At 48.9% G+C, this 13058-nt stretch overlaps 1 protein-coding gene across 1 annotated transcript in view; it reads left to right on the top strand.

The window, feature by feature from the left end:
• The window catches only part of LOC109885809 (AT-rich interactive domain-containing protein 5B), a 114833-nt gene that overhangs the window by 91446 nt on the left and 10329 nt on the right, over positions 1-13058 (top strand). Inside the window, exon 9 of the mRNA XM_031820243.1 lies at positions 7770-7983. Coding sequence (XP_031676103.1) covers positions 7770-7983 — 214 coding nt within the window. The remainder of the gene's footprint in view (positions 1-7769; positions 7984-13058) is intronic.

The raw sequence follows: 13058 nt of genomic DNA, 5'->3' as shown, positions 1-13058 counted from the left end.
GGAGTGGTCATTCGCAACTTCGTAATGTGTCATTTCTGTTCAAGGTGGAAGCAGATTGACTTTTCCGATTTTGAGTGGGCTTGGCTTTAACGAAGCGCTTGACCTTTTTCTTCGCAACCTTTGTATCAGAGTCTATAGACAAAGCCCAGTGGGCTTGTTTCTTGATCAAGCGGGCCCTGGAAGGTCTTGAATGAGAGCGGGAGAAATTAGAACTTTAACGTCCTTGCAATGGGTGTTAATTCCTGCGGACCTGGTGTCCGGTAATTCCCCTTCTAGTCCTTGTGACTTGTCTTTCACCCTTTTCTCAAATTGTTCTCGCTTTAGTTCTTCCCGTAGTGGAACTTCTGGAGAACATTGATCTACGTTTTGATCATCCTTCACCCCTTTGTTACCCTTGTGCTCTGACACTTTTTGGGGGTTGGGTGCAGGAACGTAGTGAACAGGTCGATGTAGAGGTAGTCATGTTGATGGAGACGTACTTTACAGTTATTTTGACCACGGAGGTTTTTGGAATCATGGTTTCGTGGTAGAAACTGTTGTTGTGTGTCATCTCTCAACGCTCCAATACCTGATAATGCACCCTCTGACTGGAGTGAAACTTCAAAACCGAGTGGTCAGGGCTCTTAGCGTTGTGAACTTTTGATGTCTCAAAGGCTGTGCTTGCAAGCTCTCTGAGTTGTAAGATAGGCAAACCAATGTGGGCGGCAGGGCCCAAGTAGGTAATAAAGGTAGGATACATGTTCGACAGGAAGGTAACAGGTCTTCCATGCCTGTTTCAGTGAGTAGGCCAAAGTAAGCTGAACGAAGCCTATGATAGTAAGCTTGTGGGTGTTAGTTCCGAGCTTGTTTGACGATGTTAGCCAGTGAGCTATCGTGTTTGCGAGTCGCGGAACCACTGAATTCTAATTTCAAAGCTGTGGCAAGTTTAGCGTAGTCATTTAGCATGTTGCTGTTGTAGACGAATGAACCTTGTCATGTGTCTATTCGACGTTCGCTTCAACAGGTAAACCCTGTCAGAAACCGCAGCGTTCGGGTAGCTGTCCAACGCGTCCTCTATGTCAGCTAGGAACGTCTCAGTATTGTTTGGCTGACCTGGAACGGGGTCAAAGGTGGGGAAATTCTTGATGAGTTTGTCAAGGTATTCCGCGCCAAGCGGGCGGAGAGGGTTGGCTTCATCCTGTGGAGAGATTGGGGCCGAAAGGCCAAGAGGAGAAGCCAAGCCTTGTTGTTGTTGGCCAAGAGGCGCAATATTACTCAGTGCCAAATGGTCAAGAGGAGAAGACTGAGGGACACATGAGGGAGGCAAGGTCTGAAACCTATCGTCTTTACTCTTGTGAGTACAGGGCTCCGGGTGCTTGGATGGGTAGTCACGCTGTAGAGCGTGACCATTCTGGACTTCCTCCAGATGGTACCTCAGGGTGGTATTCTGCTGCATTGCAGAGTCCACTTGAGCACTTAGAGTACTGATTTTGGACACATGAGTGTAACACTTGCTCCTTTTTGTCTCAAACTTATCTGTCATGGTTTGCAGATAGAGGTATTAAGTACGAAGCGAGAGAGAAGCTTTTAGAGATTTGGGTTTTCTTAAGATGGGGCTTTGCTTAATCAGTGGCCCGCCCCTGTGAAGGGACATGGGCTATAAAACGTTTCAAACACGCCCTCCTCTCACTTCCTCTATAAACTCTTAACGACAATATAACCTCCTGTTCCGAGGACATGAGGACGCCGGTTCGATGTCAGAATGGTTCAGATAATAACTACAGAACGAAGCCAACATCAGCGTGAGCTTTGGTTGCGAATGGTATGAACTTTGAACTCTTATTCACTACAGAAGTAATACCTCCTAGCCGTTCAGTTAACAACAGCCGCTACAAACGAGGGTTAGGAAGGAACAGACAGAGTATCCCGTCTATCACACAACAACGTTACTACAACGTATTCAATTGACAACCAGAGACATTCTTCAAAGGACTTGGTTGGGCAACACGGCCTTCCATCTACCACCAACCTACTGAAGCGCAGCTCAGAGTAAATATTTATTGCATTTTCCTTTTCCAAATGGGCGGTAATTTAGAATGCATAAGATACTGTATTTACGATAGCACAGCTTCGCCCTTTGTTCCTCAGTCTTCCAGCTCTTTCACTCAAACCCACCCCTTTTCTTTTGTGTAACCAGCTATCATATCTGTTCCACCCGCTAGGGACGATTTCCTTTATGACGTAATTTGTAATCAAGTTGATTAATTATGTGTATGTGTAATTCTAAGTGATTAGTTAGGAATTTAGTAAATAAATAATTAAACCCAATTTTGTATTGCTGGTTCAACTTGTTAGCCAGGGTTCGTGCAGATAACCAAGAATTTACAACTTTCAGATGAGACTGAATTAAGATGACGATTAATATTGACTGCTATTGATGTAAAATATTACTAGGTCTTTAAGAGTTTATTCGAAAGATAACAGTTCTATAAATATTAGGGCTCTATGGCTGGGTGTCAGTGTTAGGGCTCTATGGCTGGGTATCCGTGTGTCCGTGTTAGGGCTCTATGGCTGGGTGTCAGTGTATCAGTGTTAGGGCTCTATGGCTGGGTGTCAGTGTTAAGGCTCTATGGCTGGGTGTCAGTGTTAGGGCTCTATGGCTGGGTATCAGTGTTAGGACTCTATGGCTGGGTGTCAGTGTTAGGGCTCTATGGCTGGTTAGAGCGTTGGACTAGTAACCGGAAGGTTGCAGGTACAAATCTGTCGCTTTGCCCCTGAACAGGCAGTTAACCCACTGTTCCTAGGCCGTCATTGAAAATAAGAATTTGTTCTTAACTGACTTAACTGGGTGTCAGTGTATCAGTGTTAGGACTCTATGGCTGGGTGTCAGTGTATCAGTGTTAGGACTCTATGGCTGGGTGTCGGTGTTAGGGCTCTATGGCTGGGTGTCAGTGGTAGGTCTCTATGGCTGGGTATCAGTGTATCAGTGTTAGGGCTCTATGGCTGGGTGTCAGTGTTAGGGCTCTATGGCTGGGTGTCAGGGTGTCAGTGTTAGGTCTCTATGGCTGGGTGTCAGGGTGTCAGTGTTAGGTCTCTATGGCTGGGTGTCAGTGTAACAGTGTTAGGGCTCTATGGCTGGGTGTCAGTGTTAGGACTCTATGGCTGGGTGTCAGTGTTAGGGCTCTATGGCTGGGTGTCAGTGTATCAGTGTTAGGGCTCTATGGCTGGGTGTCAGTGTTAGGACTCTATGGCTGGGTGTCGGTGTTAGGGCTCTATGGCTGGGTGTCAGTGTTAGGTCTCTATGGCTGGGTATCAGTGTATCAGTGTTAGGGCTCTATGGCTGGGTGTCAGTGTTAGGTCTCTATGGCTGGGTGTCAGTGTATCAGTGTTAGGGATCTATGGCTGGGTGTCAGTGTTAGGGCTCTATGGCTGGGTGTCAGGGTGTCAGTGTTAGGTCTCTATGGCTGGGTGTCAGTGTAACAGTGTTAGGGCTCTATGGCTGGGTGTCAGTGTTAGGGCTCTATGGCTGGGTGTCAGTGTTAGGACTCTATGGCTGGGTGTCAGTGTTAGGGCTCTATGGCTGGGTGTCAGTGTATCAGTGTTAGGACTCTATGGCTGGGTATCAGTGTTAGGACTCTATGGCTGGGTGTCAGTGTTAGGACTCTATGGCTGGGTGTCAGTGTATCAGTGTTAGGGCTCTATGGCTGGGTGTCAGTGTATCAGTGTTAGGACTCTATGGCTGGGTGTCAGTGTTAGGGCTCTATGGCTGGGTGTCAGTGTTAGGACTCTATGGCTGGGTGTCAGTGTATCAGTGTTAGGTCTCTATGGCTGGGTGTCAGTGTGTCAGTGTTAGGGCTCTATGGCTGGGTGTCAGTGTTAGGGCTCTATGGCTGGGTGTCAGTGTTAGGGCTCTATGGCTGGGTGTCAGTGTATCAGTGTTAGGGCTCTATGGCTGGGTGTCAGTGTATCAGTGTTAGAGCTCTATGGCTGGGTATCAGTGTTAGGGTTCTATGCCTGGTGTCAGTGTATCAGTGTTAGGGTTCTATGCCTGGTGTCAGTGTTAGGTTAAATGTGTGTCTATAGATATAATCAGTTACTTAAATGGTGTCAGCAGCTGACAGCAGACACTCAGACTGTTTCTGTAGCTGGTTCTGGCCACATGACGGACTGGCTGGCTGGTAATGTAATGGAATGTATGGGCACTTCAGTTCTTATTCTGTTCCCAGAGGGAGTTGAGACCAGGGTGTCATCCTGGGTTTAGCTCCCAGTGAATTGCATTCTGGGGCTACTGTAACAAAGGTGCCTTTTTCTGGCAATTAAGATGCAAAAATCTCTCTCTCTCTCCCTCCCTCCCTCCCTCCCTCCCTCCCTCCCTCCCTCCCTCCCTCCCTCCCTCCCTCCCTCCCTCCCTCCCTCCCTCCCTCCCTCCCTCCCTCCCTCCCTCCCTCCCTCCCTCCCTCCCTCCCTCCCTCCCTCCCTCCCTCCCTTCCTCCCTCCCTCCCTCCCTCCCTCCCTCTGTCCCTCTCTCCCTCTCTCCCTCTCTCCCTCTCTCCCTCTCTCCCTCTCTCCCTCTCTCCCTCTCTCCCTCTCTCCCTCCCTCCTTACCCCCTTCCTTCCCTCCCTCCCTCATAAAGGATAATTTAATTGTGGCGATCCTGTTCTTGGCTCTATCTCTGACCAGCTGTAGTGTTATTATATCAGTCAGACAGATTTTCAGCTCAACCAAACGTCACACACATTAAAAAACCTCTCAGACCCTCTTGAACTCTTAAAAGCATCAAAAGCAAGGGAATATTTCACAATGAGCCAATTTGGAAAGCAAAGATTAGTATGTGGCTGTTGTGTCCATGAATGGACATAGGTTAAATACAAGGACATATTGGGAAAGAATGGGGAAATAGTTTTAGTCATAAATGATCTTATCTGAATGTGGAAAGAATGGGGAAATAGTTTTAGTCATAAATGATCTTATCTGAATGTGGAAAGAATGGGGAAATAGTTTTAGTCATAAATGATCTTATCTGAATGTGGAAAGAATGGGGAAATAGTTTTAGTCATAAATGATCTTATCTGAATGTGGAAAGAATGGGGAAATAGTTTTAGTCATAAATGATCTCAGATTCTTTGGAAAGGCGAACCCCAGATCTTATTATAGAAACTCCCAACAACTCTCAACCAATCACAACACTGTATCTGACTGAAACAACTGACCCCAATAACTCAACCAATCACAACACGGAATCTGACTGAAACATCTGACCCCAATAACACAACCAATCACAACACTGTATCTGACTGAAACACCTGACCACAATAACTCAACCAATCACAACACTGTATCTGACTGAAACAAGAAGCACCTGAACCCAATAACTCAACCACAATTTTACAACATGGTCCAGGGAGGACCACACACTGGACCGACATACTGGACCCACACACTGGACCCACACACTGGACCCACACACTGGAACCACAAACTGGACCCACACACTGGACACACACACTGGACCCAACACACTGGACCCAACACACTGGACCCAACACACTGGACCCACACACTGGACCCACACACTGGACCCACATACTGGACCCACAGACTGAACCCACACACTGGCCCACACACTGGACCTACACACTGGACCTACACACTGGACCTACACACTGGACCTACACACTGGACCTACACACTGGACCCACATACTGGACCCACATACTGAACCCACACACTGGACCCACAGACTGAACCAACACACTGGACCCACACACTGGACCCACACACTGGAACCCACACACTGGAACCACACACTGGACCCACACACTGGACCCACAGACTGGAACCACACACTGGAACCACACACTGGAACCACACACTGGACCCAAAGACTGAACCCACAGACTGAACCCACACACTGGAACCACACACTGAACCCACAGACTGAACCCACAGACTGAACCCACAGACTGAACCCACAGACTGGACCCACACACTGGACCCACACACTGGACCCACACACTGGAACCACACACTGGACCCACACACTGGACCCACAGACTGGAACCACACACTGAACCCACAGACTGAACCAACACACTAGACCCACACACTGGACCCACACACTGGACCCACAGACTGGACCCACAGACTGGACCCACACACTGGACCCACACACTGGACCCACAGACTGAACCCACAGACTGAACCCACACACTGAACCCACACACTGGACCCACATACTGGACCCACACACTGGACCCACACACTGGAACCACACACTGGACCCAAAGACTGGACCCACAGACTGGACCCACAGACTGGACCCACAGACTGGACCCACAGACTGGACCCACAGACTGAACCCACAGACTGAACCCACACACTGGACCCACACACTGGACCCACACACTGGAACCACACACTGGACCCAAAGACTGAACCCACAGACTGGACCCACACACTGGACCCACACACTGGACCCACACACTGGACCCACAGACTGAACCCACAGACTGAACCCACACACTGGACCCACACACTGGACCCACACACTGGACCCACAGACTGGAACCACACACTGGAACCACATACTGGACCCACACACTGGAACCAAACACTGGACCCACATACTGGACCCAAACACTGGACCCACACACTGGACCCACACACTGGAACCAACACACTGGACCCTCACACTGGACCCACACACTGGACCCATACTGGACAGTTCCTAGATGCTGTAGTGATGACAGACAGTTCTTAGATACTGTAGTGATGACAGACAGTTCCTAGATACTTTAGTGATGACAGACAGTTCCTAGATACTGTAGTGATGACAGACAGTTCTGTAGCGCAGCACAGATTGGAACACTGCGAATGTTCCATTGTGAATTACTTACATTCTCATCATTGTTTTGTAAAGCTAAATTACAGCCACACACACGCGCACACACACACACACACAAATACAAGGCGATCAGACTGTTAAATAGTCACCACTAGCTCAGTACCCTGCCTTTAACTTTAGTGACTATTACTAGCCGGTTACCACCCAGTACTCAACCCTGCAATTTAGAGACTACTATCCTATGCACATAGTCATGGAACACTGGTCTCCCTCTCCAGGTTATAATGATTACCTGTCTCCCTCTACTCCACTCCAGGTTATAATGATTACCTGTCTCCCTCTCCAGGTTATAATGATTACCTGTCTCCCTCAACTCCACTCCAGGTTATAATGATTACCTGTCTCCCTCTCCAGGTTATAATGATTACCTGTCTCCCTCTACTCCTCTCCAGGTTATAATGATTACCTGTCTCCCTTTCCAGGTTATAATGATTACCTGTCTCCCTTTCCAGGTTATAATGATTACCTGTCTCCCTCTCCAGGTTATAATGATTACCTGTCTCCCTCCTCAGGTTATAATGATTACCTGTCTCCCTCTCCAGGTTATAATGATTACCTGTCTCCCTCTCCAGGTTATAATGATTACCTGTCTCCCTCTCCAGGTTATAATGATTACCTGTCTCCCTCTCCAGGTTATAATGATTACCTGTCTCCCTCTCCAGGTTATAATGATTACCTGTCTCCCTCTCCAGGTTATAATGATTACCTGTCTCCCTCTCCAGGTTATAATGATTACCTGTCTCCCTCTCCAGGTTATAATGATTACCTGATTCTGATTTCTCGTCAGGGGGCTGGGTTATCTGGGTTATCTGTATAATAACTGTTGATGTTTAATGGCTGTTATTTATGAATTGATTGATTGATAATAATTGTCTCTCTCCCCAGGCTTATCCTGCCCTATGAGAGGTTCACTAAAGGAGAGGAAGATAAGCCCCTCCCCCTATCCAAACCCCGTAAAGACCTCACCACCCAGCAGGAGGTCCCCAAGACCAAGGTTCCCACGGTGACGCAGTGCCCCAAAGAGGAGCAACACCCACAAAACCCCCAACCCCCCAGGACTGAACAGGACCCCTGTGCTAAAGACCTGGAACTCTCACCAGTCAGTCCCATTCTCTCTCTCTCTCCCTCTCTCTCTCTTTCTCTGTGTCCCTCTCTCTCCTCCCAGTCAGTCTAATTCTCTCTCTTTCTCTCTCTCCTCCCAGTCAGTGTGGTGGTTAATTTCTGTATTTACCAAATGAGGTGACAGACAAACTTCACAAACCAGTCAGAGTTATACTTAAACTACATCTTTAATAATAATAGCTTTGCAATAGCATTTGACTTTCAATGAATGAACCATTGAAAGTGACAACACAAAAGTACAAAGATCCTTTATAGCCGAGATACACCCCTCTCAACCTATATGACGAACAACAGATACATAGAATTAGGTCAAGGTTAAGATTTGTATGAAAGGTATCTTTAATACACAGTAGACAGCATCTGCTGTGTCAACAGTTTTAATTGTATAGACCAGTGTCTGGTCCTCTGACTCCAAACTGGAACCATCTCACCCTGCTACGGTATAGAACAGAAACATTACCTCATTCTCTGGAATGCTCAGCAGCAGCTACTCTTCCTGGGGTTTATTATGGTTCCCCATTAGTTCCTGCCAAGGCAGCAGCTACTCTTCCTGGGGTTTATTATGGATCCCCATTAGTTCCTGTCAAGTCAGCAGCTACTCTCCCTGCTACGGTATAGAACAGAAACATTACCTCATTCTCTGGAATGCTCAGCAGCAGCTACTCTTCCTGGGGTTTATTATGGATCCCCATTAGTTCCTGTCAAGTCAGCAGCTACTCTTCCTGGGGTTTATTATGGATCCCCATTAGTTCCTGTCAAGTCAGCAGCTACTCTTCCTGGGGTTTATTATGGATCCCCATTAGTTCCTGTCAATTCAGCAGCTACTCTCCCTGCTACGGTATAGAACAGAAACATTACCTCATTCTCTGGAATGCTCAGCAGCAGCTACTCTTCCTGGGGCTTATTATGGATCCCCATTAGTACCTGCCAAGGCAGCAGCTACTCTTCCTGGGGTTTATTATGGATCCCCATTAGATCCTGCCAAGGCAGCAGCTACTCTTCCTGGGGTTTATTATGGATCCCCATTAGATCCTGCCAAGGCAGCAGCAACTCTTCCTGGGGTTTATTATGGATCACCATTAGTACCTGCCAAGGCAGCAGCTACTCTTCCTGGGGTTTATTATGGATCCCCATTAGTTCCTGCCAAGGCAGCAGCAACTCTTCCTGGGGTTTGTTATGGATCACCATTAGTACCTGCCAAGGCAGCAGCTACTCTTCCTGGGGTTTATTATGGATCCCCATTAGTTCCTGCCAAGGCAGCAGCTACTCTTCCTGGGGTTTATTATGGATCCCCATTAGTTCCTGCCAAGGCAGCAGCTACTCTTCCTGGGGTTTATTATGGATCCCCATTAGATCCTGCCAAGGCAGCAGCTACTCTTCCTGGGGTTTATTATGGATCCCCATTAGTTCCTGCCGAGGCATCAGCTACTCTTCCTGGGGTTTATTATGGATCCCCATTAGTTCCTGCCAAGGCAGCAGCTACTCTTCCTGGGGTTTATTATGGATCCCCATTAGATCCTGCCAAGGCAGCAGCTACTCTTCCTGGGGTTTATTATGGATCCCCATTAGTTCCTGCCAAGGCAGCAGCAACTCTTCCTGGGGCTTATTATGGATCCCCATTAGTTCCTGCCAAGGCAGCAGCTACTCTTCCTGGGGTTTATTATGGATCCCCATTAGTTCCTGCCGAGGCATCAGCTACTCTTCCTGGGGTTTATTATGGATCCCCATTAGTTCCTGCCGAGGCAGCAGCAACTCTTCCTGGGGTTTATTATGGATCCCCATTAGTACCTGCCAAGGCAGCAGCTACTCTTCCTGGGGTTTATTATGGATCCCCATTAGTTCCTGCCGAGGCAGCAGCAACTCTTCCTGGGGTTTATTATGGATCCCCATTAGTACCTGCCAAGGCAGCAGCTACTCTTCCTGGGGTTTATTATGGATCCCCATTAGATCCTGCCAAGGCAGCAGCAACTCTTCCTGGGGTTTATTATGGATCGCCATTAGTACCTGCCAAGGCAGCAGCTACTCTTCCTGGGGTTTATTATGGATCCCCATTAGTTCCTGCCAAGGCAGCAGCAACTCTTCCTGGGGCTTATTATGGATCCCCATTAGTTCCTGCCAAGGCAGCAGCTACTCTTCCTGGGGTTTATTATGGATCCCCATTAGTACCTGCCAAGGCAGCAGCTACTCTTCCTGGGGTTTATTATGGATCCCCGTTAGTACCTGCCAAGGCAGCAGCTACTCTTCCTGGGGTTTATTATGGATCCCCGTTAGTACCTGCCAAGGCAGCAGCTACTCTTCCTGGGGTTTATTATGGATCCCCGGTGCCTTGTAAGGATCTGACGGCGAGTGGGTAACCCGCCTCTACCATCCGTCCTATTAGCCAATGTGCAATCACTGGAGAATAAACTGGATGAGATCCGTTCAACACTATCCCACCAACGGGACATTAAACTAATATCTTATGTTTCACGGAGGGCTGAACAACAACATGGATAACATACAGTGTCACGAGAATTATGTTCTCAAAGTTCATAAACCCAATCCAATTAACTACTCAGCCTGAAACCCAGAATTTGTAAGAAACTGGTTGAAATGAATCAGACGGAGGCCCAGCTACGATCGTCAGAAAGTTTATTTACGAGAGCGCTCCTCTGTTGTACAAAACAATTCATTTTATACTGGCTTCTCACGCACCCACATTCACACTAACATACACACACACATTCACACTAACATTAGCACACAATGTCCTGTTACCCAGCCGACAAAGATTAGGGACCGTGAGAATCACCTCCTGTCCTTTCCCAAAATCTCTCAGTGGCCCCTAGCCAAGGTCGGCACCGAATTCTGGCGCTCCTCTGTTAAGGTACAATAAAGACATAAACATTAGCTATATTGTTTTACCCTAATTCTGACTAGAACTACACATTTATTGATTATAATTTTATACATTCTAATCAATTCCATACAATTTGATTGTTTCAGGGTGGAATATTCTAATCATTCAATTAACAGATAAATCCCATTAACATCCTATCCTACCAACTGGCCATTAAACTAATATGTAGTGTTTCACCGAGTTGGGGCTGAACAACAACATGGATAACATACAGCTGGCTGGATTTACGCTGCATCGGCAAGACAGAACAGCTGCCTCCATCCGGTAAGACAAGGGGTGGAGGTCTGTGTCTATTTGTAAGTAACAGCTGGTGCACAAAATCTAATATTTTGGAAGTCTCGAGGTTTTGCTCGCCTGAGGTAGAGTATCTTATGATAAGATGTAGACCACACTATTTACCAAGAGAGTTTTCATCTATAGTTTTGTAGCTGTCTATTTACCATCACAAACCGATGCTGGCACTAAGACGGCACTCAGCAAGTGTCACGATTGTCATAATAAGTGGACCAAAGCGCAGTGTGATCTGGGTTCCACATCTTTCATTTACTGAGTGAAACTCACAGCAAAACAAAACAATAAATCTCAAACGAAATGTGAAGCTAACAGTAGTTCTAACAGGCAACTATCCATAGTCAAGATCCCACAAAGCACAATGGGGGAAATGGCTGCCTAAATATAATCCCCAATCAGAGACAACGATAAACAACTGCCTCTGATTGGGACCCATACCAGGCCAACATAAATCATAACCCACCTAGATAACCCATGACGGCTCCGGTGCGGGGCGAAGTATCCACTCCGCTCTCGGAAAAGTCAATGGCGGGGATCGTCGCCGGATGCTCCGGACCGTGGATCATCGCTGGGGACTCCAAACTGTAGGTCGTCACTGGGGACTCCGGACCATAGATCGTTGCTGGAGGCTCCGGACTGGGAACCCTTGCAGGAGGCTCTGGACCGTCGCTGGAGGTTCTGGACCGCATACAGTCGCTGGAGGCTCTGGACCGCAGACCGTCGCTGCTCAGGATGTTCCGGACTGTGGACCGTCTCAGGAGGTTCCGGAACCGTGGACCGTCTCAGGAGGTTCCGGAACCGTGGACCGTCTCAGGAGGTTCCGGAACCGTGGACCGTCTCAGGAGGTTCCGGAACCGTGGACCGTCTCAGGAGGTTCCGGAACCGTGGACCGTCTCAGGAGGTTCCGGAACCGTGGACCGTCTCAGGAGGTTCCGGAACCGTGGACCGTCTCAGGAGGTTCCGGAACCGTGGACCGTCTCAGGAGGTTCCGGAACCGTGGACCGTCTCAGGAGGTTCCGGAACCGTGGACCGTCTCAGGAGGTTCCGGAACCGTGGACCGTCTCAGGAGGTTCCGGAACCGTGGACCGTCTCAGGAGGTTCCGGAACCGTGGACCGTCTCAGGAGGTTCCGGAACCGTGGACCGTCTCAGGAGGTTCCGGAACCGTGGACCGTCTCAGGAGGTTCCGGAACCGTGGACCGTCTCAGGAGGTTCCGGAACCGTGGACCGTCTCAGGAGGTTCCGGAACCGTGGACCGTCTCAGGAGGTTCCGGAACCGTGGACCGTCTCAGGAGGTTCCGGAACCGTGGACCGTCTCAGGAGGTTCCGGAACCGTGGACCGTCTCAGGAGGTTCCGGAACCGTGGACCGTCTCAGGAGGTTCCGGAACCGTGGACCGTCTCAGGAGGTTCCGGAACCGTGGACCGTCTCAGGAGGTTCCGGACCGTGGACCGTCTCAGGAGGTTCCGGACCGTGGACCGTCTCAGGAGGTTCCGGACCGTGGACCGTCTCAGGAGGTTCCGGACCGTGGACCGTCTCACGCAGGATATCCTGGACCGAGGAGGTGCACTGGAGACCAGGCGCGCTGAGCCGGCACAACCCGTCCTGGACGACAAGTGGCACAGAACGCACCGGGCTGTGAATCTGCACTGGAGACACAGTGCGTATCACCGCAAAACATAGTGCCTGCCAGGTCACACGCTCCCCACGGTGAGTACAGAGAGTTGGCTCTGTCTCAATCCCCTCAACTTTCGCTGCCAACTTCTCGCTCAATCTGTCCCAAGCCTACCAGACGAGCCAAATGTGTGTCTTCACTGACATTTTCAACCTGTCCCTGACTGAGTCTGTAATACCAACATGTTTCA

The sequence above is a fragment of the Oncorhynchus kisutch genome, unplaced genomic scaffold (genome assembly GCF_002021735.2).
Source record: "Oncorhynchus kisutch isolate 150728-3 unplaced genomic scaffold, Okis_V2 scaffold3147, whole genome shotgun sequence".
NCBI lineage: Eukaryota > Metazoa > Chordata > Actinopteri > Salmoniformes > Salmonidae > Oncorhynchus > Oncorhynchus kisutch.
Note: the sequence above shows the minus strand (reverse complement) of the source record. Positions and strands in the feature narration are given on the sequence as shown.